Raw genomic sequence first — 27,611 nt, 5'->3', positions numbered from 1 at the left:
AACATTGATTTAGGCATATTAAGTTCTTAAATTCATCCATTGCTGTTTTAAAACACATTGTGGTATAAACCGTACATATTTATATAGAAAAATTTCAAGGTAACCTTCTGAAGGTGACATAAGCCTGTTCTAATTATCAGGATGACTCCAGACTGTTAGTGACCTCAAAAGTTATCCAGGCGGACTTTACCCTGAACTGAACTCATTTATCAAGGTAACCTCAAGGTGACCTGACCTTAGCAGGTGACCTGAACTCGACCTCAGTTGACATGACCCTGTCTTTGACCCTGGCCTAGTGACCCAGGTGACCTGACCTCAGTTGACATGACCCTGACCTAGTGACCCAGGTGACCTGACCTTGACCTCATATGACCAGACCTTGACCTCATTTATCAGGTATCAAGGTCATTGGTGACCCTATACTGACTTCAGACTACTACCCTCACTACTCACGAGCAGCACTTTATGTGCAATTTGGGGTTGAACTGTTTGCAGTGAATTTTCAGTTAAACAATAATCTTTAACATTTCATGTCATGGAAAGTATAATGGTCTATATAATTATTACAACCAAAATCAAAAATTAAAATTATGCCCCCTCCCTGTGGCGGTTGCCGGTTTAAGATTTGCCTCTGTGTGCCTACATGTACATCATCGTGTGCACAGATTTAGAGAAGGGGTGGGAGTGAGGCGTCCAGAACCCCCCCCCCCCATGAAAATTCATTTATATCAATAGTTAAATTACCAAAAATACGCCTTGGACCCCAATGCTCTTACAGACATGTAAACGCTCTAACCCATTGCGCTTCAATGTTAGGTAACATTATTTGGGGGGTAAATATTTAATTAATGTTTAATATACTCCATTGTTTATCTCAATAGGAAGTATACATCACAATATGCAGGTGTCCTGCACCACCTTAAAACTGTTATTTACCTAATAAAATAGTCAAGTGGATTTGAAGAATAAGTCATAAAAATACATGCATGTTATTAATAACTGATCTTTGTCTGAAGTTACATACACAACACAGGTCTACAGGTCTCATTAGCGGGTACTAGTTTTACCCAGCTCTTCGATTAGATGGGTTCACATGTATACATACATGTATTTGTTTTCCATATGCAGAAAAGGATTAGTTAAGATCAGCTAAAGGAATTCATTATTGTGTTTTAATTGTATTATCATTATGATGTTGACCAATATAGGTAAACATAATACATGTGCAATTTGGGGTTGAACTGTTTGCAGTGAATTTTCAGTTAATCAATAATCTTAACATTTCATGTCATAGAAAGTATAATGGTCTATATAATTATTACAACCAAAATTAAATTATGCCCCCTCCCTGTGGCGGTTGCCGGTTTAAGATTTGCCTCTGTGTGCCTACATGTACATCATCGTGTGCAAAGGTTTAGAGAAGGGGTGGGAGTGAGGCGTCCAGACCCCCCCCCCCATGAAAATTCATTTATATCAATAGTTAAATTACCAAAAATACACCTTGGACCCCAATGCTCTTACAGACATGTAAACGCTCTAACCCATTGCGCTTCAATGTTAGGTAACATTATTTGGGGGGTAAATTTTTATTTAATTAATATACTTCATTGTTTATCTCCATTGGAAGTATACATCACAATATGCAGGTGTCCTGCACCACCTTAAAGCTGTTATTTACCTAATAAAATAGTGCAAGTGGATTTGAAGAATAGGTCATAAAAATACATACATGTTATATATAACTGATCTTTGTCTGAAGTTATATACACAACACAGGTCTTCAGGTCTCATTAGTGGGTACTAGTTTTACCCAGCTCTTCGATTAGATGGGTTCACATGTATACATACATGTATTTGTTTTCCATATGCAGAAAAGGATTAGTTAAGATCAGCTAAAGGAATTCATTAATGTGTTTTAATTGGATTTTCATTATGATGTTGACCAAAATAGGTAAGCATAATACATGTGCAAATTTGGGGTTGAACTGTTTGCAGTGAATTTCCAGTTAATCAATAACCTTAACATTTCATGTCATAGAAAGTATAATGGTCTATGCAATTATTACAACCAAAATTAAAAATTAAATTATGCCCCCTCCCTGTGGCGGTTGCCGGTTTTAGATTTGCTTCTGTGTGCCTACATGTACATCATCGTGTGCACAGATTTAGAGAAGGGGTGGGAGTGAGGCGTCCAGACCCCCCCCCCCCCATGAAAATTCATTTATATCAACAGTTAAATTACCAAAAATACGCCTTGGACCCCAATGCTCTTACAGACATGTAAACGCTCTAACCAATTGCCCTTCAATGTTAGGTAACATTATTTGGGAGGGGGGGGGGGGGTAAATATTTAATTAATATTTAATATACTTCATTGTTTATCTCAATAGGAAGTATACATCACAATATGCAGGTGTCCTGCACCACCTTAAATCTGTTATTTACCAAATAAAATAGTGCAAGTGGATTTGAAGAATAAGTCATAAAAATACATGCATGTTATAAATATCTGATCGTTGTCTGAAGTTACATACACAACACAGGTCTTCAGGTCTCATTAGCGGGTACTAGTTTTACCCAGCTCTTCGATTAGATGGGTTCACATGTATACATACATGTATTTGTTTTCCATATGCAGAAAAGGATTAGTTAAGATCAGCTAAAGGAATTCATTTTTGTGTTTTAATTGGATTTTCATTATGATGTTGACCAATATGGGTAAACATAATACATGTGCAATTTGGGGTTGAACTGTTTGCAGTGAATTTTCAATTAATCAATAATCTTTACATTTCATGACGGTCTATATAATTATTACAAACAAAATTAAAAATTAAATTATGCCCCCTCCCCGTGGCAGTTACCGGTTTTAGATTTGCTTTGTGTGCCTACATGTACATCATCGTGTGCACAGATTTAGAGAAGGGGTGAGAGTGAGGGGTCCAGACTCCCCCTTCCGCATGAAAATTCATTTATATTAATAGTTAAATTACCAAAAATACACATTGGACCCCAATGCTCTTACAGACATGTAAACGCTCTAATCCATTACGCTTCAATGTTAGGTAACATTATTTGGGGGGTAAATATTTAATTAATATTTTTACTTTATTGTTTATTTCAATAGGAAGTATACATCACAATATTCAGGTGTCCTGCACCGCATTAAAGCTGTTATTTACCTAATAAAATAGTGCAAGGGGTTTTGAAGAGTAGGTCATAAAAATACAAATAACTGATCTTTGTTTGAAGTTGCGTACAGAACACAGGTCTGCAAGTCTCATTAGCGGGTACTAGTTTTACCCAGCTCTTCGATTAGATGGTTTCACAACATGTAAGTGTTTTCCATATGCAGAAAAGGATTAGTTAAGATCAGCTAAAGGAATTCATTATTGTGCTTTAATTGGATTATCATTATGATGTTGACCAATATAGGTAAGCATAATACATGTAGTAGCAGTACCACAATATAATGAGATCCCAGCGTACATAAAATTTACTTTCACTTTATAAATGTGATCTCCCTTTGACAGCATACTGTATCATCATCTTTTAATATTTAAATAAGCTTATCAGCGTTACCTATCCTAACGCATTTATAAAGTTTCTGTCATTTTAGTTGCAAAAGTTATTTTTTTCTTTTGTCAGACTTACACTATTGAGTTGACCCCGTATAAACAATTTCGTATTTAATTTGTGTATTACATGTAAGTAAGTGTAGACACTTATCATTTTTATATGAGTTATAATGCATCAAATACAATGTAGGTCAAGACCTTAAGGGGCTGTTCGGACCCCACGAAACAGGAAAATGCAGAATATCATTTAATTTTAGTACATGGACTTCATGGTGAGCAGTTAAGAGAAGCTATGAGTTCAAAAAGGAAGCTTGTTGACCGGGAGATGTTCATTCAAGCAAAGAAGCCAGTGTATGTACTGAGTGACTTTTTCGAGAACACACACTGCTGAGGATGAACTCGAACATCTCTGGATTAGTTCTTGTGATTTTGCGGAGCTGAGTAGTGTGGACGAGGCGTTTGTGAAGGAGAAATCGATGAGCAGCAAGTGTATGGTGAAGAAGACGGTGAACGACGAGTGTATGGCGAAACTGATGGTATTAGCGACGATGACAGTGATTTAAGTGGTAAAGGTAAAAAGACTTACGAAAACAACAATGTTACAGTCCTGGAACGATCAACAATTTGCCTAGTGTTGAACAAAACGGTGATACGTAAACCGGACGGGACAGAAGAGGAAATTAGAGACTCTCAAATCGTGTATTCAAAGGACTTGAATCCAGAAGGCATTAATTTCATAGGCCACTGAGATGTTACGGGAGGTTCCAAAACATTTTGAGGATGGCAACATAAGAATTGTAAGAGGGGACCTGTCGGTGTAAATAAACATTGGATAAAATTACTTGTAAATATCATGAAACTGTATATATGTACAATTTTGTTTTTGATGTTTTATTCTTTTTTATTTTGCTGTGTGTTGAATATCTGGATATCCTGCTTAATGTGTTAAAGTAGTATTTTGTATAATTATCCTAAGTTAGGAATTGTTTAATTGCAGATGTAATTATTATTATTATATGCTGTAAATTTATTTTGAACGGAGTCAAAACCTTAAGTAAGGGGGAGTTGTAACGATATTTTAAATTCTGTTTTAATTATAACGTCATTTATTTATCATTGCTCTCCGCGAGCAATGTCATTACATAATTGACCCCGCTTAGAAAGATTGCTCCTCGCGAGCAATGCATATTATGTATATATAGGACGAGTAAAAATTACGGGGGGGGGGGGGTTATTATTATTCTATTGCAAGAAATACATGTGCAGTGCAGTTCAGCCGGTGATGTTTTAATATTTTATTTGTGAAACTTTGGATTTTTATCGTGATGTGAATAAACTGAAAATAATTCTACTTTCTATTAAACTAAAGCGTATGCTTTAGTGGTTGGCGTATTATAATCTCAAGGATTTAACTGGGAATTATTAAATTGTGAGTTATCTACCTGTGGATTTCGTAGAATAGAGCCATTTACCGCTCGACGGCGCTACATTAGTCTCCTTGCCAGAAGTACAACAAATTCTTTACTAGTATTGGCTTTATTAATCGATCACTAAACATGTCAGACTCAGACTGCACTGGTTTTCTCTTATCTAAGTGATCATGTCAGACACAGACTGCACTGGTTTTCTCTTATCTAACTTTCCTAGACAAACGGCAAAATTTGTATATTCAGCTTTTATGTGCAGACAATCTTTCCTGTATAAAAATAACAATGCGTAAACTTATGATTTGTATATTCATGTTAATAAAGTGACATATAGGTCCGATGGGCCGGGTGTTTATTCTTTAAGGTATTATATCATATAAATGTATCTTTATTTGTTTATAAAACACATGTCACTATAATAAATCATTTACTAACTTACTTACAACCAATGGTTTATGTAAAATGACAAATAAAAGTTGTGTACCGATACGTGATATGATGCACTGACAAGCTCAGTCTATGATTAGTGCAGCATGTTTAGTTTGTGGATATTTATATTCCATGTCTAATAATGTTATATTTAAATGAGCAATTATTTATTTTATAGATGTCGAAAATTCTTTAGCACAAACCATTATTGCTTGACAAGAATCTGCAACCCCTGCATTGAGGTTGAAGGATGTGGAGATTCAGAAAAAGAGAGAATTCGCTAGGCTAAAAAAATAGATTTTGAGTCTAGTTGGAAAGCAAAGGGACATTATTAACATTCGATTCCTGAAGCATGTAGCTATAGGCATAGCAAATGATGTTGGGCGCCAAAGTAAACTCAAATTGTTACATCCTCTATTATAATAGAACGTGGATCATGTCCCTCCAGATCTCATGAGGGTGAAGCAGCTAAAGAATTGAAGGATTTAGGTAAGTTACGATCCTCATTGGTTAACAGCAAAGCAGCAGTACGTGTTGAATTGATCATTCTTGGTTCAACACCTAGCGAGGCAGGATCATGCTCGATTGTCAGACTGACTGACGTTTTTCATACTAATTGTTAGACCATAATGAATCACCAATGACTAAGGACTTTTCCGACTCTTTTTTTCGATTACGACAATGAGCAAATGGCGGGTGTGACTTGTCAGCGGAGGATGCTCATTACTCCTAGGCACCTGATCCTACCTCATATACCGGTATTTAGAGGTCCGTGTTGCATCAATGAAAATCATAGCATTACTATTTTACGGGAAAATGATCATTTTTTTTTTTATATTTCTTTCATATAAATACATTATGCTTAATTCGTTCAAAACTAAAAATATTTATCATAGATTGACATTGTCTGAAATATTTACTGAAGAAACCAAGTCGCTGTAAGGTGCGCCCGATTATTTTTTTTTAATTAAGCGATTTTACGTATGTATGTATGAGTGTGTGCACTCCATTTCAATTTTCTAGTAAATGAAAAGAAAACATTCCAATAGAATTTCCTCAATCTTTGCACAAATATCCCTTATTGTAAAAGATTAAAACAAATGCAATGTCATATTAATTGGCCAAATTTTTATGCAAAAACTTAGATTAAATTACACCATTGTAAAGAAAGGGGCATACATTATGCCAAATTCGTTCAAAACTTAAAATATTTATCATAGATTGACATTGTCTGAAATATTTACTGAAGAAACCAGGTCGCAGTAAGGTGCGCCCGATTTTTTTTTTTTTAATTTAGCGATTTTATTACAGCTTAAATATCTGTGTGTCTTACTTAATAAATGTGTATATTTATTTAACGAATTCCCTTAGAACAGCACATATGTAATGTAAATGAATGTTTACGAAAATAAATGTCAAAATCTTTTTAGGGATTCATGAGCGAGTTCATTCAAAACATTTTCAACTTATAATTAGATGTTTTTTAATTTGAATGAGTTTACAATATCAGCACGTCAAATTTGACGGATGTAAAGGAATGTAGCACATGTCAGAGTCAGTGTTTGTGGGGGTACGCCAGATAGTGGAGACTTCACAACAAGTGGCCATCAGGAAGGAGACAGGAAAACAGGGGTTCTGGTGGATACTATTCCACTTTATAATAAATTTATTATTGTGAGTGGAAGTCAGAGAGAAGGATTCAAACCGAAGGGACCAGACACTGGCGTAGTGCTCTAGCCAAAACAACCATCGATCATCACGGACATCAAACAACACCTGTAGTGTTTGTCGACTCATTCCGAGTACGACTGGATCACCATGACGGGCTGTGACGTCACCTGGCGGGAGCCCATGCTGCAACCTGATCGCTTTGACAAAAGGCGACAGAAGCAAGTTCTACGACAGCTACAAAGAGTGCAAATGAATCGGTAAGTTCGGGGCAACCCATGTTATTGTAATATAAGTGTAAAAACACTATACACCTTAGCTTTCTACGTCCTGAATATGCAAGCTGTGTTGATGAACTTATAAACCGATAATTAACAAAAGGCTTATCAGTGTGCTTAAGTTTGTGGAACTTCTCCGTGTGTCCCGTGCTTTTCGTGAACGTAAGAATTACCAACATCAGTGATAAATTCCTGTATTTTGAGACAACAAGTTAGAGATAATTATATGAAATTTGTGGACGGACTTTTTCCAGATTAAACTTCCATATGAAGGAGCAACATGAAGTTGAAGTAGACGGTTTGAAATGTATTTTTTTTTTATTAGAAAACGTCTGTACGTATGAAGGAGCAACATGAAGTTGAAGTAGACGGTTTGAAATGTAGTTTTTTTAATTATTAGAGAACGTCTGTACGTAGTTTTGAATCGACGAGACACAATAGAGTGATACACAAGTTCGTGGGACAAGACTTAAAACGTGCGATTGAAAAAGAGATACACTGTCAATCGCCAGAATTGCGGGGAAGCTCGGTAACTATACTACGTACTTTTTCGCCACGCAGGCAGAGAAGCCTTCTAGCGCGAATCATAGCAATGATTGAAACTTAATAAAGAAGGTATCACTTGATTCAACTGAGGACCGTGTAGTCATCGACTTCTCTGCGCGTGACTCTAAGCATGAAATAGACACTAGCGGAAATGCTCGAATTACGAAATCTACGGTTTCGTGATAAATAGTCACTTATCTTATCTAGATGGAATAACGAGAGTTAGTTAAAAATTGCATATCATGTAATCTGAGGATGCAGATCGCGAAGACGCGGATTTTCGAAGTGCTGTGATATCGTTAAAGAAGTCGTCGAGTGTTAACGTGAAGGAAGTATCCAGGAGATGAAGCAGTCGTCGACGAAGATGGTTTTGAAAGACGTAGAAAGCAGACCAAACCGAGATATCTTAATAGCCAATGCTCACTACTGATACGCCTCGATGTCAACTCGACATTTTACAGGAAATTGACATCCGGTCGGTAGATGTCACCATTAAGATGCCTAATTGAGAGTGTTAACCTTTTAGACATCTGTAAATTTAAATTGCTGGGAATTTTTTGACAATTATTTGTTGGATAGTTTATGCTTAAAGTGAACGAATTCGTCTTTCAACACGAAGTTGATGTCCTACTGCTTCAAAAATAGACTTCAACGTATGGGATGCCAAATCTAAAAGTTTGTTAAGATGTCAAGCATTGCTTAGTCGTTTAAAAGAAAGTTGACATTTGATTGACAATAAAAACCGATATCATAATGTTGCTTGTTTTAGGCTGAAAATGAACAAGGTTGTTATTTGACAGGAAGTTAAAGTCCAACGAGTACAAACAAAGATCCCAACATATAGCTGCTTCGGAATCTTTGACAAAATTTTGTTTGAAAATGTTGGCTACAATGAGCAAAGTCGTCATTTAAAATTAAATTAACGTCCGACTGGTACAAAAGTAGATCCCAACATAAAGTATGCCTAAACAAAGAGTGTGTAAAAATGACAAATACCTGCAATGAATTGTGTCTGAGTGAGAGAAATGCGACATCAAATTTTGTTACGAAGGGACAGACAGAAGGACAGAGTGACTCACAAGGGTTAAACAGTAAGCTGTATGCATTGGGGGGGGGGGGTGCATTATAAGTTAAACTTTACATAAATAGTGACTGTAAGAGGCTTGCAGGTCGCTTAGTACTGTCACCGTGTGAAAATGACTTATTTCGAGTGACAAACTGTTTCTTGATTCAAGTGCTAGCTAGTTTTAATTGGACCTTGACCGTTGGACATTATTGTGCTACCTGTTGTTAAACTTAATTATTTCCTTTAATTAATTAGAATTACTCTGTTGTTGACTTATGTCTGTTTTGCCTATAAATACGTCGTTATCCGCTATGGTCATCAGTTAGATTCTGGACCTTTTATTGTTCATACCGGTTGCATAGATCGCATAGAAACGGCCAGTTTAGGGCGTTAATAAATTGTTATGCGGTATACCGACTTGTGTATTTCTACCGGTCAAAATACCAAAAGTTAACAAGTTTTGGCCCCATGAGCTAAGGTTCGGATAATACGAGATTTTTGCAAACTCTTATACCTCTTCCTCCACACACATACACTTGCACACGCCAATTTGTCAAAAGCGAATAACTCTTCATGTCTCCCGAACATTCATGCAATAAATAGTTTATGTTACCGAATCAGACACAATGTATGTATAAGCTATTAAATATATTGTATCAACAAATGAATAAATGTTTTTCAAGCATCCAAATTTATAAGTATGGTAACAGAGGAAATTCGAATTAGCATTTTACTCGGGTGACCGTCACGGCCTGTTGGTCTCTTGTTTGGTGAAGTCCTTCCCCAATTAATTTTCTTCTATATATAAATATGCTTCAAACTAGAAAATGGTATCGATTAGCCTTGTAAAAACAACAATAAGTTGCTTTGTTACTAAAATTGTTAATGTGCGTCCTACTTGGTGCACGCAATATCGCTGACAAGGACTAATCGTGATAGGTCACCTCAGTGCCTGCTAGGGTAAATAAGTTACCCGAGCGGCTCGGGTGACCTGGATAGTAATTAATACACGCTTGCGTTGTATAATATTAGTAACTACAATCACTGATTACACATGCCTCACGTGTAGTCGACTCAAACGTAAGGGATTTATTTCACGTACAAACTCTCTTTAGTGCCACCAATTTATCAAGTTAACTCGTACCTTAAAGTAATTTACTAGTTATGCAGAATAAATAGAGAAAATGTTATGTTCAGTCACTGAAGATAATCTATATACTAGTTAATTGTGAGGCTTTATAAACTGAAGTTGATTGTGTATACAACAGTTTATAAACCAAGCTGTAAAACTATTGTTATACATAAATCCTAATGGAATACTCTCTCGTGCAAGTTATCTCTTATAATAAAAGATTGATATTGTTAACTCATACTAAGAAACGTCGTTTTGTTTTCGGCATGAATTACCGACTATATAGTACTCAAACTTAAGAGGTTTTTTCCGATGACTCAAAGAGTATGTAACCTAACTATCACAGTGATGGTTCAACATGGTCACCTCATGGGATGCAGGGGCAAAGCTCCACTTAGAGTCTGGTAGCGGAGCCCCCAGCTATCTCAATTAGGCGGAAGCGCCTATTGCACTTGCGTTCATGATCTACGTCAAAGGTCAAATTCCTGCCCTTTTTCATGGTAAACTATCGGATGTTATTCAAACTAAGGGCACACAACTCTATAACCCCCCCCCCCAAAAAAAAAAAACTGTTCCGACCCCCGAATAAACATCGTTTTTGATAATAAAACTGGTATGTCTCTAAATTTTTACTTCATCGTTTTTAATTATCCATTGAAATTGCCTATAACAAAGATAGCAAGTGGTAGATCTATATATGAGTTTACGTTTTTGATAGTACAGGAACGAATGTGATAACTCTTGCGATGGTCTGCGACATAAACAAAGGATAAGCACGGAGTCTGAAGCCTGTAGATGAAATTCTGAGGGAAAAATAGTTCAATTTGAAATTGCGTGTTTATGAGTACAGAAGGAAAAATTGATAGGAAAACAGGTAATGAATGGTTTTTTTTTAAAAAAAACAAAGGGTGGGTATAAATCTATTTAATAAAATTATTAGAATGATACAATAGCAGCATATACAGTGATATAGAGGTGGAGGTATAGGCGATGACGTAATTATTAGGGCCACCTAGAGGGTATTTTTAGAAAAGGTAGCAATATAGAGGTCGTGTTCTCATTGGTGGACTGTATATAGAGGTGATGACGTAGTTACTATTGAGGCCCTATAGAGGGGGACTTTTTAGAGCAGTCAATTTATAGAGGTCGTGTTCTCATTGGTTGTTTTTAGAAAGGGAGGTTGAATATACAGATTTAGTGAGCATGTGTAAAAAAAGTAGGAGGTTTTAGGTTATGATGAAACCATAAGATGATTCTATGGTTTGAGAGCATGCGCTGTAGTATCGATAACGTAAAATAGATGATATTAAGCAATACTTGAATTTTATTTAGAAAAAATAGATCGATTTGGATGACCTATTTTGAGCAAACAGTGAAAATAAGGTGTACTTACCTGTGCACAGAGAGAGAGATATTTTAATAAAAAAAATTACATGAAAAAATGAGGTGATGTAGCATGCGCACTTGAACATTAAAAAAGGGTGTATATTAAAAAAATTTAGGGTATATTTTAAAGAGTAGTTACAATTTTTTATCATTTTTTAAAATGCCCTTAACACCAAACGATTCAACTCCTTCGGCTGCGGTAAGCGGGCTGGATACTGCTTTACCAATCCCTGAGCATGAAGACTGGGATTGGGAAATAGCAATGGATCCCTATCCTTCTGGGAGGTTAAGAGACATTGATGGTAGACTAGTGTATATGTTTGATTATAAGTACGAACAGTACTTACAAAATCTACAAGACCAAAAAGAAGAAAAAGAAGAAAAAAAAGAAGAAGAAGAAGAAAAAGAAGAAGTAGCAGAAGAAGAAGAAGAAGTAGAAGAGAAAGAAGAAGTAAAGGAGAAGAAGGAAGAAGAAGAAGACAAGAGAAAAGAACAGTAGCTTCTTTGAAGCTCAAATATTTCAACGGTCGTTTTAACGGCCACCAAATTTTTCGAAAAGATGTCTCTAATACAATGAAACGTGTGCATTAGAGGAAAAGTATTATTCGAGTACAGTAGGTGAAAAGGTTTTTTTTCCCACCGAATGTACTGTATAATGAAAGATTTTTTCTTGACAACCTACAGTTAATTTTTTCATATGCTTAATCAGTTAAGTTTGTGATAAATAACTGTAGGAAGCAAGAAAATTGAAAAAAATAACGGAAATTATATGCTTTTTAAGAAGAAAACAAATTAAAATTATGTTCAATATTTTTTATATAACATTTTTTTTTTAAAAAAACATAATTTTTATAAGAATAGGTTTTATATATAGAACATAATTGCTATCATTTGTTATAATGTCTAAAAAAAAAAAAATAAGTGAACGGTATTGCATAAACGTGATGAAATAATAATGTCCTTATACGTATTTTTTACAAAGAATAATTTTAGAAATGATAAATACAGACATATATATATAAGGCAAAATTCTTTTTTGAGATATAGGTATTTTTCATTTCACATCTAGACATCAGTGGAAAAGGTAAGTTTTTAAATCATGATAAATTACTTAATGATGAGAAAAGAGAGGTAACTCTACAAACTATACAAGCACTGCGAAAATTTCCCGTTAATCCATTAAATACATGATATCCTCAAGTTCTTGTTCAATGTTATCAACTCTCGATTGTAAGTCTGTTAAGCGTCTTTCAATTTCTTCTTTCTCTTCTTTTAACTCTTCTTGTCTATGAATCATCCTCTCCAATATAACACCGTCAATGTCAATTTCCATTTGTTCTGCCGTTTGCTCTTCTTCTTCTTCTTCTTCTTCTTCTTCTTCTGTTTCTTGATGTTGTGTTTCTTTATTTCTGAATTGCTGTAGACCTTCACAAGAAGTACCTACTTCTTTGGTTGATTTTAAGGGGAGATTGGAGTTACTGTAATTATATAAAAAAGAGGAGGGTCAATGTTACATAAGTTTATATTTTGTGCTTAAAATAAGTGAAAATTAAACAAAGAAAAACATTCGGTAGAAAAAAAATTGTTTTATATAAAGTTTTTTTTAAATATTTTTTTCTATATTAAATTATCCTTTTTTTCATTTGCTTTAAATAAAACGCATACCTGACTGTGAAATGCATGGTATTTTCTGTAAACTGTATGGTAATGCTGTTATTAGCTGTCAAGTCATTTCTAAAAAAAAATGAAGAAATGAATATTAAAAATTTAAAAGGATAAATAAAGACAAAAATAAATAAAATAAAATCTGCATAGATGTAAAAAAAAAACTACTTACATAATAATTACTTCCATTTTTTTTTGGAGGGTGAATTGAATTGTTCAGATCTGGTCAGAAAAAAATGAACTTGTCCTATTGGGTTTAAGATTGCAAGGTGATTTTCTTAAAATTTAATTTGATTTTTATAAAAAAGAGATGCATTTTCCCTCCAATTTTTTGTACTGTTTAAGTTTTTTCTGATTGGATATTGGTTTGATTTTGTTATATATTGTGAATGTTGAATTTCCCTCCAAAAACTATTTTACTCCTACTCATTGGATACAAAAAACAAATTCTTTGCAATTAGTACAGCGTAAGATTTTCTGATTGGATATTAGTGCTGTCTTGTTATACATTGTAAATGTTAAATTTCCCTCCAAAAACTATTTTACTTTTTCTGATTGGATGCAGAAAATGAGTTCTTTGCAGCTGGTACAGTGTATTGAAACAGGTTAATGATATGTATATTATCCTACGGGTGTAGATAAAATTGATACCGTAACCCTTTCAAAGTTTGATAAGATTGTACTTATAATGATGTGTAACGTGACGAGAAAGAATTTTTTTTTGTTAAGATGACATCGATTTCAAAAATTGAAAGAGAAACGCATAGTTTTCAAAAATTGAATACAATACTTGATACATTGGTAATGGGTTTTGTAACATTAGTTTAAATTTTTTTGCGTATATTTAAGAAAATGCTGAATAAGTGAAATACTTTTTAAATAGGATGACATTATTGAATGAGAAGTGCAAATCACCCCTCACCCCCCCTTTTTTTTTGCAATTAATTGTAAGAATGAATCAACCCATGGATGTGATATGCTTTGACTCTGGTAAAAGGGCACAAAGCTGCTGACTTTGTATTTTTTCACTTCTTTTGGAAAGGTTTGACCTAATAAAAGTAATTGCATTTACAATAAAATCAGCTCGATTAGAAACTTTTTTGACCTAATGGGTCAAGTTAATTTCTACTTTTATTCAATATTTTTGTATTAGTGATTTCGGTTGACAAATAATTGTGCTAGTTCAATTTATTTTAACACAGATTTACTACACTTCACTTAATACAATGAACTGTTGCTAAAAAAAGGGCACATTTTATGTCATCATGTATAGGTCAGCTCTCTTCAAGTTTTGAAACTTTGGGGGTTCTTCAATTATAGGATCAATTACTACACCCGATTCTCCATTATCGTTTTTGACCCTCTAATGTTATGACGGTCACAATTAAACTATATAAGTAAAGGTAAAAATTTTATCAGTACCGCACTTTGACTTCATTTCACACCGAGTATCTTTAATTACGTGTTGAATTGTAAAAATGCAATTTGCTGTTTTTCTCCTGTTCGGAATTGTTGGACTGTCGGTCCAACAATGTAATAATGTGAACCGTTGTTGTCGGGAAACCGCTCGCGGGTTTGATTGCGCCGTGAAGAGGGATCCATGTTCCTGTATTTCTCTGTGCGGGGTGGCAGACAACAAGATTGTGGACATTGGCCGCGCTACCCACAGAATATTTGCTTCAGAGAAAATAATTGTCCATCAGCAGAGCTCCACAGTCTTTACAAGGATGCCATGTCAAGGTATGTTTTTGACAATATTTATTCAAAGATATCATATTTTTTATGTAAAAAAAAATATTTACAAAAAAAAGGGGGGGGGGGGTATGAATTTGTAACTGTTTAAAAATTTAAATAAAAATCTAAAATAAAAGAAATGTTAAAATTAAGTATAAAATAAAAAAAACCTATGCTATTTTATAAGTAAAAAAAAATAATTATGGGGTGAGAAGACTATTTCGGAAAAATGTCGGGTTTTACGTCATCCCTCTTCAACTATTGAACTTTATTGAGCGCGCATTCTTCGAAGCAAAATGGTAGGTAGATGACATGTGGATTGTCATCCCGACACTTAGAATTTTATTATGGCTTACGGCCATCTAGTTGCCGGATAATCTTTACGGCAAAGAGTTCAGTTATCTGAACATGCGCGACAAAAAATAGTTCTATTCGAATGTTGCAAAGTTAACTGTTTGTTGTTCATAATAAATATCTTTAAGCAAGATTATATTTTCCATATGTTATTATCACTTATGTTATTGTAACCAATAAAAAAATGAATTGACTTTATTCAAATAAACTCGAAATCTAACGCGAATGAATATTTACTGCAGTGTTTTCCCTAGGCCGGTTTTTGCGTAGAGGTATAGGCCCCCGCCATGCTTCACACAGTGCGCCATGCTTTCCGCTATGCGTACTTGCATGTATTATGAGCAAAAAATCTTTTCCCAATTATTTCAGATCCTAACAGTGATAAGTAAATGTAAAGTAGTCGTTATTTCGTTCAATGTTCATGAAAACGTTTGCACCCGTAGAGAGCGTCGCTAACTTCGATCGACATCGATCTCAGCAAGGGGGAAAGTGTTTAACGGTTAAAGAACTGAACTTATGATTGAGATATATTGAAACTGGGATTATAAATCGGTAATAAATGCATAAATAGAGGGGTAATTGCTGCTTGTTTTAATATAATGTGCCTTCTTCGACACCTCCGCCATTATCGAATGTTGGGGATTTTCCAAGATCTAAAAATAGCACAATGTTCCCTCGATGGAGTTACCTTGGTTGTGCTATGATTGAACTGTTTATTTGTCGTAAAAATATTGGAAACTTCAGACCAAATGTACTCAAATAAGAAAACAATATACAGTTAAGCTTGATTGCAAGTCATATACGGAAGCGATATCACATTACTATAACATAGAGACATCATATAGAATGCCTCTGAAAATGACTGTGTACACAAGACTGACTGCAAAGTTTTAGTGCAGTAATTAATTTTAATTAAATTTGGTGTCAAAACAAGTTTGCTGTAATTGCATAGTTCTGCCTGTTTCTTGCCCCCCCCCCCCCCCCCCCTCCCAAAGAGTATCTCTGTACAAAGGGAAAAAAATAAAACAGAAGATGTTAGAACTGCCTTGTGAATCTATATTCTTATAAAAGCTTATGACGGTCAGCCTCTTAAAAAAGTAGAAAAAACCCAGAAAAATATGAATAAATATATATTTATGAAATACAAATAAAATGGAATAATACTTGTTGGTTTAGATTTCATGAGAATTCATTAATTATAGTACATAACATGCAGTACATTTCATCATTTGGTTATATTATTTTTACGCGCAGTGATTTCGCGCTGACTGTGGCGCTGTTACGTTGCACTGTGCACCAACTTTCGCACACGTTCATAGTGCGTAGGAATACAAGGTATACTGATATTTGAGAGCATGATGGTTTTAAGTGTTTTTGTGTCCGATATACATGTAGCTGAATGAATTTACAGTTTATGTACTTCAGTTGTTGGATAAAAGAAAGAAACAATTTGTCTCATGTTGGAGTTTGAGTCTGACATCATCATTATTATTTTATGCAGTCTATGATTTTCCTTAAAGCAATGGTGGTTTCAACCAACTGATAAAAGAGGCCTCTAGATTTCAATCCTGTCTGTTTCGGTCACTAGGGTTCGACCAATCAACAAATGGGGCATGTTGATATTGGTCCTGTTAGTTTCTATAGATCTATGAATTACATGTAGCTAGTTACTTTCTATAAAGCTATAAATAAACTAAAGTTTCCGTAAGAAATAGAGGGAATCATACTCGATCCATGTAAATATAGTCATATCAAACCCGTAAGCCATTATGGCCCTTCAGGCCTTTGATATTTTAATATTGGGGGCTTGATGGAATGAAAATACTTGTTAGATTGTGAAAGGTGTTTAATGTACTTAACTCACGACCCATTTATTTTCCCATTAAAAGATCGGATTGCAGACGACGGTTACCTGTCAAATTGTCATACCCCGCGATTTAATTTACGGAACACGAGGTCACATTTTTTTTAGTTGATGCATTGCATCATTGAAGGGTGGGGAAAAGGAATAAACTGAAGAAAGTTAACAGATAAAGAAGAGAATACCTTGTGTTTTGTCATAAAAAATACCTACATATTTTTTCTCAACTCGATTTACCATTCGAATTTCATCATCGATTTTTTTGGTAACATGATTACGCACGTGGGGGCCAAATTTCGATAAAAAAACATTCACACCATGATTTTCACACACTATGTCAGAATATTTAGATTTTTTATGATTAAAAAAACAATTTCACTTAAAAGAGCAAAAATATTAAAGCAATGCATATTTAATATGTATATATTTTTTTTGTTTTGAAGAACCGTCCAATAGCAATCGTGAGGCCGATGAGGCGACAACCAGTAAGACCAGCGCCACCGGAGGGGATGATCGTAGTTCATCTCCCTCCGAGGACCCCGTCCCCTCCGGTGAGCCTGTCTCCACCGCCCTCCCCATTCAGAATGCCAGTGAGCCCTCAGAGAGGAGCGAGGCCCCAGCCACCAGCGAGGCCCCAGCCACCAGCGAGGCCTCAGCGACGAGCGTGGCGGCCACCGGGGGCCGCCACTTCCACACCGGCCTCCAGAGGACCCCCACACCCAGTAGTGGTACGCCCACCACCACCACCCCAGGGTGTTCCAGCCCACAGGAGGAGGCCGGTGTGGAGACCACCGGGGCCGCCACCGCTACCCAGGCCGGGAGGAGGAGGCCACGACACCAGTAGAGGAGGGGGCGAGGTTTACAGGTAGAATAGGTAATTCTACCCACCCCTCCTCTACTGGTTCAACACCACCTGATGTTTCGCCTAGTTCTACCACACTCATATTAGGTAATTTGCAATCAAATACTTATCATATGAATTTAAATTACCTTTACTTTTTATTTTTACTTGTGTTGTTTCTTCCAATAAGTATTTATAGATTTATCATTTATTCTCAAAAAAAGCAGTTTGATACTAGACAAAAAGCCATAAATATGGCTGGTGTTTATAAAGAAACCTGTATTTTAAACTCTTATGAATCAAACAATATTGACATGGATGAATATTTTTCTGATTCATCTTTTAGTAATGATTATGCATCTATTGCATCTATTGTATCAGTATCAGAAAATGAATTATATCTGGAACCAATTACCAAGACTATAATAACCAAACTTTAATTTTTTTTTCAGTCACATCCATTTCCATTTCCATCTGCCTTATCATCACCATCATATTTATTGTCATTAGAAGAAAACGCCACACTACCATCCATAGATTACCTTCACCAATACCATTTATCCAGGAATCCCCTATCTATACTCCACCTTCACCACCTTTAAGTATTGACATGTCAACGCCATTACATACACCCTCATTGTTTTCAACCAGTACATCAAGTTCAGAGATATCATTATTTGATGTTTCAACGGTTCCTGCAGCAGCTTCTTCTAAACCATATTATGAAGAACACTGTGAAATGTCAACATTTGGTAATATAAATAGAAGGGTAACGAGATCAATGGTACATAAGAAAAAAGATTAAATCATTTTTTATAACTCAGTTTTTTTTGGGAAGGGGGTGATTTTTGGAAAAATTTTTAATAGACTTATTTTTTTTCTGGGGATGGTAGGGGTATTTTTTAGGAAATTTTGTTTACAGACTCAAATTTTTTTTATTTTGGAAATTTTGGGGTAATTTTTTATCTAAAAGTAAAGATAAGCTACTGCAGGAACTGTCGAAACATCAAAATACAGAATGTTAACATTTATTCTATGAAGTATTTAAAAAGATTTGATAGTTTTGCTACATTATTTGAATTATTTTGTTAACTTAACAATAAGTATACATTGAATTATTTTTTTTGTAAGCTTTACAATAAGTATATATGTATGGCTGAGTTTAACAATAAGTATACATTTGAATTATTTTGTAAACTTAACAATGAGTAGATTTGTATGGTTGTGTTATGTAATTACACGCCACTTTTTGTTTTACTAAAATTTAAAAAATGTATATACTTATACATGGTGATGTATTTTTTTAAAAAATAAAATTAAGGATGTGACTAATTTGTAAAAACTAGGCGAAACATCAGGTGTCATTATGTTAAATTGATTTTTTTATGTTTTTTTAATTTTGTTTTACAAATTTTTACATGTGCACATTGATGTGCCAAATTGTTTTTTAATTTTTACTTTAAAAATATGATATTATACTACAGTAGGTGCCATTTCTTAATTCTAGTCTTTTTTTTTTACCAAAACTTATAAAACTATTTTTCAAAATATTTGGTGTAATTTTATATTATGTAATTAATTTCTTAAGATACCATTTTTTGCTGTTTATTGTAGTATAATATCATGTGTATATTTTATATTGTAGTTATACGATGCATGGTCATCCATTTAATAAATTTCGTAAAAAAAACTATCTTTTTTTCTGTTGTTCTATGGAGAAGGGAAAGATAATTTGAAAAGCCAGGTTGTAGAGTTATCGTTCTTTTTGCAGTGATAAAAAAGGGGAAAAAACAACAGGCAATGATGACTTTAAGAAAAAAGAAATAAATATTTGAAAAGCAAAAAAAAAAAAAAGAATCAGAATATGTTCATCTTTTTTTTTATATAGATGTCAGATTTCCTATGCAAGTACTGCGGCTTGATATTTAAGAATCACCTTGAAGGTCAAATGCATGAAGATGGACATAACCGCCCAATGCTATCGAATAATGATGATGATGACCCAGTAATGATATATAATTGTTACCAGTAACTAATCTTAATTACATAATCATACATTTTTACTCCGTTTTAGAATATTAATAGTAAAAATCAACGATTTCATCTTACTATGAATTACGGAAATATCACATCCTTAAACGTTTTCAATTTTAATATTATAATTGAATTATTGTTTCCGGATTAATCAAGAAAGTAGAAGTAAGTAGTAAAATTATAAAAAAAAGACCATTACACTATTGAGATTAAATTGCATGTTCATTTTATGAGTACACATGAATATTTTTAAACTAGATGAACACCTTCTTCTTATGCGGATACTGTGGATTATTGTTTGACGATGACAACGAAGGTCAAAGACACGAGAGTGAACACGAGCTTCATCATGACGGTGAAAAGGGGGCAACATTCCATTCAAAAACAGTTATTATTTTTTTACTTGCTTTTTTTTATTGATAACCTGCAACACTGAAGAAAAATGGAATATTATTACATTGCATATTTCAAAGCAAATACACTCACCCTTGTTTATAAATGAGTCACATTATAAAAAGAATTGCAGGTGGGTTTATCAAGTAATTGGGCACAAATTAGCCATGCATTGAAGAGATTTCAGTGCATGTTTTTTTCTCTTATAGTTAACAAGGTACACATTCCATGCAATATACCTCAAAATGTGTAGTACATTGACTTTTAAAAAATAATTGATACAACCACTTTTTTTTGTTGACCAAGTTTTATATGTTTGAAGATAGAACATTTTTTAAATCCAAAATTCCTGTAGGTGTTGGCACGATAAAAGATTCCCTCATTGACAAAATATTCATTACAAAGGCACTGGTCTAAATTCCAGACTGTAAACTTAAAACAAATCAAAAACAGTAATATAATGAATTTATTTTTCTGAACTTCTACATTTTTGCATGAAAATAAGAATTTTTTTTAAGTCTCTACTGTTTAAGTTTGTGTGATGCATGGTGAACTCACCCTATATTCTTTGTAATACAGATTAATACATTACGCATAAAGGCAAGAACAATTTCACAAAAAAAACATTTTATTATAAAAATTTTAAACCGTGTTTTGTAGGATCAAGAACATCATTGCCACCACTGTGATAAAGTAATGAGCAATGAACAGGACCTGATGTTTCACGAATTAACTCATGATTTGGATCAAATGGAATACAGCGGTGAAGGTCCATGGTCCCCATTGATTCCCAATTCAACATGTGAACCTATGGAAGAGGACCATGTCGCAGATCAAGAAATGGCTCCTGAATCCATGGAATCCGATGAAGCATCAACCTCTACTAGAACCAACTCATCTCAAATTGGTTTTGGCGGTGTGAAAAAAATACCATATACCATTCAAAAAGTAGGAGAACGAACTATAATGAAAAATAATGCTATCGATGTAAACTACAATATTCGGTTTAATGCAGAAAACCCTGAACAAGGAATGAGGCTGACTGATCTGCTTCGTGAATTAGAAGATATGTTTGACAACATTCTCAATGAAACAGCTCGAGGACTTGACCCTTTTTTGGATCTTGGACGAGTCATCATTCATCACATGGGATTGTACAATCCTGTGTATGTACCACTAAGGCCCTTGAAAGATCTTACTGGAAAAAGTGTGATGGAGAACTTACAAAATGTCTTAAACAGCCATGAAAATCTTTCTCTAGATAAAAGTTTTTATTTAAATGTGGGGCTTATTAAAGTTCCAAAGGGCGGTATAGCAGGCAAAAATATTAACAAAGTTGGTGACGGCAATGATTCTCTCAGAATCAAAAGATCATGTATCAAAATTCAAAACACAGATGAATTATGCCTTGCTCGAAGCATTTGCATGGGGTTTTTCAAATTACATCAAATTCCAACATCTGAATGGCAGAAATTAGCACACCAAAGTGACAAAGGAACAATAGAAGAAAAAGTAATGGAATTGCGGAAATGTCCTATTTGGTTCTACAAAGAATTAATGAAGCACAACAAAACAAATAATGAACGTCAAAAAAAATTAGCCATTTTGTTATGCCAGAAAGCCAATGTAAGCAGTGAGAGACGTCTGTCCATTCAAGACATTTATGCTTTTGAGAACGTATTGAATGTTGATATTCTAGTTGTCAGTGCCACTATTGGTAACAAATTCATACGAACTGTTCCAAAAGATGTAAGTGAAGATGAGCAAGGGTTAGAAATTCCGAAATAAGATCGTATTTTTTTATATCATTCTGAGCAAAATGGAAATGCACATTTTGATACTATTGTTAATGTCTGTGGGTTCTTTATTCAATCCAAATTTTGCCATGAATGTTTGAAACCCTATCAAAAACTGCATCAGTGTCAATCAAGCTGCATTGTGTGTAAAAGAAAAAAATCTTGTTTTGTAAAACACGAATTAAGTTGTCGAAATTGTCACATGGTTTGTAGATCTCTGGATTGTTTTAATTCTCATAAGATAAAAAGTGGGAAGTCAAAATCATCTCAGTGTGATCGATGGTGGAAATGTGTGGTTTGTAAAAAAACTTTAGATAGATGCAAAAGAAAACCAGAGGATCATATTTGCGGAGAATGGCAGTGTGAAGCATGTAAACGATTTGTAACAGGGCCTCATTTGTGCTACATTAGGTCCAGAGAATGTAAAGAGAAAAAACCCAGATATATCTTTTTTGACTTTGAATGTATACAAGAAGATCTTTTGCATTGTAAAGATGGATACTCAATGAAAAGAAATGATGAATGTGTTCAATGCAGTAACAGCCCCGAACCCTGCATGGAATGCTGTAAATGTGTAAACTGTCATCAGTCTTGGTGTGGAAAATCTCAGCACAAACCCAACTTGGTAGTGGCTCAAACAGTGTGTGAGGAATGCTTCGGTCAAGAACTCACGCCAAATTCTAAATGCGATAACTGTGGAACTAGGTGCAAAAAATGTAATAAGAAAAACAAACAGACTTTTATTAACCCACCATGTAAAAATACATGCGGATTTCGAGAAATAGTATTTCGAGGAGATCAAACTGCAAATGCCTTTGGTTTGTGGTTGTTCACTGAAACTCACAAAGACTTTACAGCTATTGCTCACAACATGAAGGGATATGATGGATATTTTTTACTAGAGTATCTAATAGTCAATTCCATCATTCCAAAAATTATCTATGCTGGATCAAAAATCATGTACTTACATGTTCAAAGAGGGCTTAATATAAAAATATTAGATTCCCTCAATTTTCTTCCCATGAGATTGGCTGAACTACCCAAGGCATTCGGTTTACGAGAGCTAAAGAAAGGGTACTTCCCTCATTTCTTTAACACTAAAGAAAATGCCTACTATGTTGGATCCTATCCTGCAGCTCATTTTTACGGAAGTGACATGATGAATGCTAAAGAACGCAAAGACTTTCTAATCTGGCATCAGGAAAAACTGGAGAAAAACATGATCTTTGACTTTGATCGAGAAATTTTAGATTACTGCCGTAGTGATGTGGACATACTCAGACAAGCTTGTTTGAAATTCAGAGAAATTCTTATGAAAATCACAGGAAAAGAAGAAGTGGTATTTGAGGATGAAATGCCAGAGAAAAAATTAATGGGAGGCGTGGATCCTTTTCAATGCACGACCATTGCTGGGGTTTGCATGGAAGTGTTTAAAAGCAAATTTCTTCAAGAAGAATGGCGTGTCAAAGTTAGAGGCAATGATGGAATAAGTGATTGGCTACAGGCCCGCCGACTGCAAGGGGACTTTTCCATTTTATTCAAGGAACATTGGGTTACGGGTGAAGAGTTACAGAATCAAGAATACGTAATAGAAGAATCTGAATTTGTTAGTTCACCTATTTCACAAATCCCTTCCACGGGTTATGCCCCTTTTCTCGGACAATATAGTTGCGTATCGATACAGTGGCTCTCATGGATACAAGAAGATCATTTCAAAAAGACAGGGCACCGCCTCTACATACAGCATGCCTTAAATGAGGGTGAATTTCAACTGCCGGGTACCAATTACTTATTAGATGGATACTGTCCTGAAACCAACACTGCATACGAATTTCACGGGTGTTACTGGCACGGATGTCCCATATGTTTTCCTACTCAGCGTCAGCAGCTTAAACATATAAGAACCAAACACTCCATGAACGAGTTACTGACCATGACCTTAAAAAAGAGAGACTACATTCAGTCTCTGGGTATGAAATATGTCTACATTTGGGAGCATGATTTTGAAAACTTACTGAAGCAGAACCAAGGCGCATCTGATTATGTTCATTCCCTAAACCTGCAAGAAAGGTTAGACCCTCGAAAATCTTTTTTTGGAGGAAGAACAAATGCTGTTAAAATGTACTACCAGGTCAAGGAAGGTGAAAAAATCCACTATCTTGATTTTTGTTCTCTTTACCCCTCGGTCAACAAGTATGGCAGATATCCCGTAAAAGAACCAAAAATCATTACAAGCAATTTTACGGAAATTACAGACTATTTTGGGTTGGCCAAAGTCAAAATTTTACCTCCTAGACAATTGTATCACCCCGTGTTGCCTCAAAAAATTAACGGAAAATTAACTTTTGCACTGTGTCGTACCTGCTCGGAGCAACAACAACAAAATCCATGTCAGTGCAGAGACGAAGACCGGGCAATTACAGGAGTATTTTGTACACCAGAAATTGAAAAAGCCATAGAATGCGGTTACCAAATTCTACAGATATACGAGGTCTATCATTGGGATGAAACTTCACAGTACAATGCAGAGACGGAAAGCAATGGTCTGTTTGGCGAATATATCAACCTATTTTTAAAGATCAAACAAGAAGCCAGCGGCTGGCCTGAGTGGGTGCATACCGAGGAAGACGCAGTGAAGTACATGGAAGAATACGCTCTTCGAGAAGGTATTCAACTCGAACGAGAGAACATTACCAAAAACCCTGCTCTGAGATCGATTGCTAAACTACTGCTGAATTCGTTTTGGGGAAAGTTTGGCCAACGACTCAACATGCAGCAGACGACATTTTTTCACGAAAGAGAGGCTGACAAATTTTTTCAGCTATTATCGGATCCTTCCAAAGAAGTCTCGAGTTTTCACATTGTCAGTAAAGAAATTATTCAAGTTTCGTGGCAGCAAAAAGAAAATTTTACTAAAGAAGATTACCAAACAAACGTATTTATTGCTACTTTTACAACTTGCTGGGCCCGCCTTAAACTGTATGAAGTGTTACAGATGCTGGATAGAAGAGTCTTATATTTCGATACGGATTCAGTCATTTTCGTCAGCAGACCTGGAGATCAGGAACCAAAAGTCGGGTCATTTCTTGGTCAACTTACCAGTGAGTTACAACCCAAAGAATACATTACAGAATTTGTTTCGGGAGGACCTAAAAATTACGCCTACAGGACTTTAGAAGGAAAAGAAGTATGCAAAATCAAAGGATTTACCCTAAACTATGTTAACAGTTTAAAACTTAATTTTGCTTCCATGCTGGATTTGGTACTCAGGCCGGATCAGGGTCAACATTCCGATTCAACAGGTTCATGTACAACGATTGTTAACCCACACAGAATTATGCGACATAAGCAACAGCAAATTATTTACAATCGAAATGAAGAAAAAAAATACAAAATTGTGTATGATAAAAGAGTGATTCAACGTAACACTTGGGACACCTTACCCTACGGATATTGATTGTTATTGTAGTAGTGAACAAAATCATGTGAACACTATAATTATATTGTTTAAAATTGATTTTTTTTCCCATCATATTGAAAAAAAATTGTAATTTGAATGAATTGATATTATTCAATTTGTTTTTTTAAAGAAATCTCTAAAAACGATTTTTTTATAAACGTTTATTAAAAAACATACAGTTGTCTTTACAACAATATATTATCAAATGTACATTTGTAATTTTTTATTGATGCATTGTTTCATTAAAATTTTAACCACTTTATTTTTGTCTTGGTCAGTCTCTTTCTCTTTGGAGGATTGTAATTAGGAGGTGCTCCGTTCGTATGTTTTTTAACCACTAAGCCACTGCCAGTCTGTTCTCCAGAGTGCTTCATCATTTCTTTATTGTGGATGAATGAAGTAGGGGCTTGAATGTCCTTTAAGGCTTCATAAAATTGTCGATATCCGGTAGGAGTTCCTCTTGAATTATGAGTTAGTGCATGTTTGATCAAATCTGTAATATGCGAGCCTTCAATGACATTGTCTTTGTAAATCAAATTTCCATTATCTTTCCAAGAGAGTACGTCACCGCCATACTGAGATAAGAATTTAAGCAATCCTTTGGCTTTATTATGAAATTTATTTGGAATAACATGTTCCAAGATTTCGAGAACGTGCATCTGAGTAGGAATATCTTTGTCAGTGGGTGGGTCCTTCGTCGGCTCCAAGATTGTCTCCATGCTCTTCGGGGGATGATTCTCTGTTTGCGTCAGTTTTTGGTATTTTTCTTTTGGAACGAGAACTAGTTCTTGAGCCATTTTGAAAAAGATGTAGCGCAGGTTTGATCAGACGAGGTATGATGCTCTGATGCCTTAACAAAAACTTTTTACGTTGAGCCTTGTTTACTGTTCTGCTCACAAGGGTACTTATGACATTTTTGTACGGATACAGAGTTTTTATGTACTGCTTAGAGACCGGAATGGTCCCCTTGTAAACATTAAACATCACCTCACACAAAGTCTGCATTTGAGAGGGTGTCATGGTCGACAACAGTGCTCGTCGCTGTTTCATGTTCGTAGCGTTTAACAATTCTAGAAATGATAAATGCGTTTTTACTGTTCGGTTCATTGTGAAATAATGATAAAAAATCAAAAAAGACAATTAATTTATTTAGGCAGATAAACAATGGTATCTTCGTTAGGTAAGATGCGCGTGCGCAATCTGTACTTGTCCTCAGTCCTAGGACTCATGTCTACTATCAAATATCCAAAGGGTATAGATGTGGCCTTGTCGTAAGCCTCTTTAAAATATTTCAACCTTAAAGGAAAAACCTGAGATCCAAAAGTAAAGATCTGCCTAGAATCGCGTACATTACGAAAGAGAATGACATAATGACAATTTAAAGAAATAGTTCTGGCAAACTTTCCAGGCATGTATAGATTCTGAGCTAACATGAACACACTGACTCGACGATGGTGTGCCGTCACGCAAAATAAATTAAGAGATTCCTCGCTCTTGGCGACTTGCATCATCATGTCATCTAACACCAAGACAGTGTGCTGTACACCCTCGCTCCATTCATCGATCTGGTCTTTAGAGGGTAACCCTTGATGCAAAATCAATCTATCGATGTTTTTTTCCATTTCTTCAAACAAAGGTTGATATTCGGTATATGCAATTACTATTCGCTCGGGTGGCGTTTGAAACATACCATCGGCATGTTTTAATATTTCGTAAATAAGAGAAGTTTTACCACTCATGGTGGGACCCACGATCATAGCTGTGGCGGGAGAATTAAAGGGTAAGAGTGATCTCTCTTTCCACCAAGCTTCCATGTTCATTGATTCCTCAGTTAAGACTGATTTTATTTTTACAATACATACTATTTTCATAGAATAAAAAAAATAGATTACATCATTTTTTATTCACAAAACGTATGCATATTTATGGTAAATACAAAGGTTAAATGCACTCCGTTTGTTGA

The 27,611-nt window shown here is 35.0% G+C and overlaps 3 protein-coding genes across 3 annotated transcripts; 2 read left to right on the top strand and 1 right to left on the bottom strand.

Annotated features, from left to right (window-relative positions):
• Positions 1–12,532: 12,532 nt before the first annotated feature.
• LOC128173520 (glutamic acid-rich protein-like) lies at positions 12,533–14,481 on the bottom strand. Its single transcript, XM_052839222.1, has 2 exons — positions 13,176–14,481; positions 12,533–12,988 (listed from the first exon to the last, which is right to left on the bottom strand). The coding sequence occupies exons 1-2, from the start codon at positions 13,190–13,192 to the stop codon at positions 12,682–12,684; spliced, it is 324 nt and encodes a 107-aa protein (XP_052695182.1). The 5' UTR covers positions 13,193–14,481; the 3' UTR covers positions 12,533–12,681.
• Positions 14,482–20,147: 5,666 nt separating this feature from the next.
• Positions 20,148–22,180, top strand: LOC128171863 (uncharacterized). Its single transcript, XM_052837638.1, has 2 exons — positions 20,148–20,386; positions 21,053–22,180. Exons 1-2 carry the CDS (start codon positions 20,258–20,260, stop codon positions 22,178–22,180), a joined length of 1,257 nt encoding a protein of 418 aa, XP_052693598.1. The 5' UTR covers positions 20,148–20,257.
• Positions 22,181–23,209: 1,029 nt separating this feature from the next.
• Positions 23,210–25,512, top strand: LOC128171862 (uncharacterized). Its single transcript, XM_052837637.1, has 2 exons — positions 23,210–25,375; positions 25,459–25,512. Exons 1-2 carry the CDS (start codon positions 23,210–23,212, stop codon positions 25,510–25,512), a joined length of 2,220 nt encoding a protein of 739 aa, XP_052693597.1.
• Positions 25,513–27,611: the final 2,099 nt, after the last annotated feature.

This window comes from Crassostrea angulata, chromosome 2, assembly GCF_025612915.1.
Source record: "Crassostrea angulata isolate pt1a10 chromosome 2, ASM2561291v2, whole genome shotgun sequence".
Lineage (NCBI taxonomy): Eukaryota > Metazoa > Mollusca > Bivalvia > Ostreida > Ostreidae > Magallana > Magallana angulata.
Note: the sequence above shows the minus strand (reverse complement) of the source record. Positions and strands in the feature narration are given on the sequence as shown.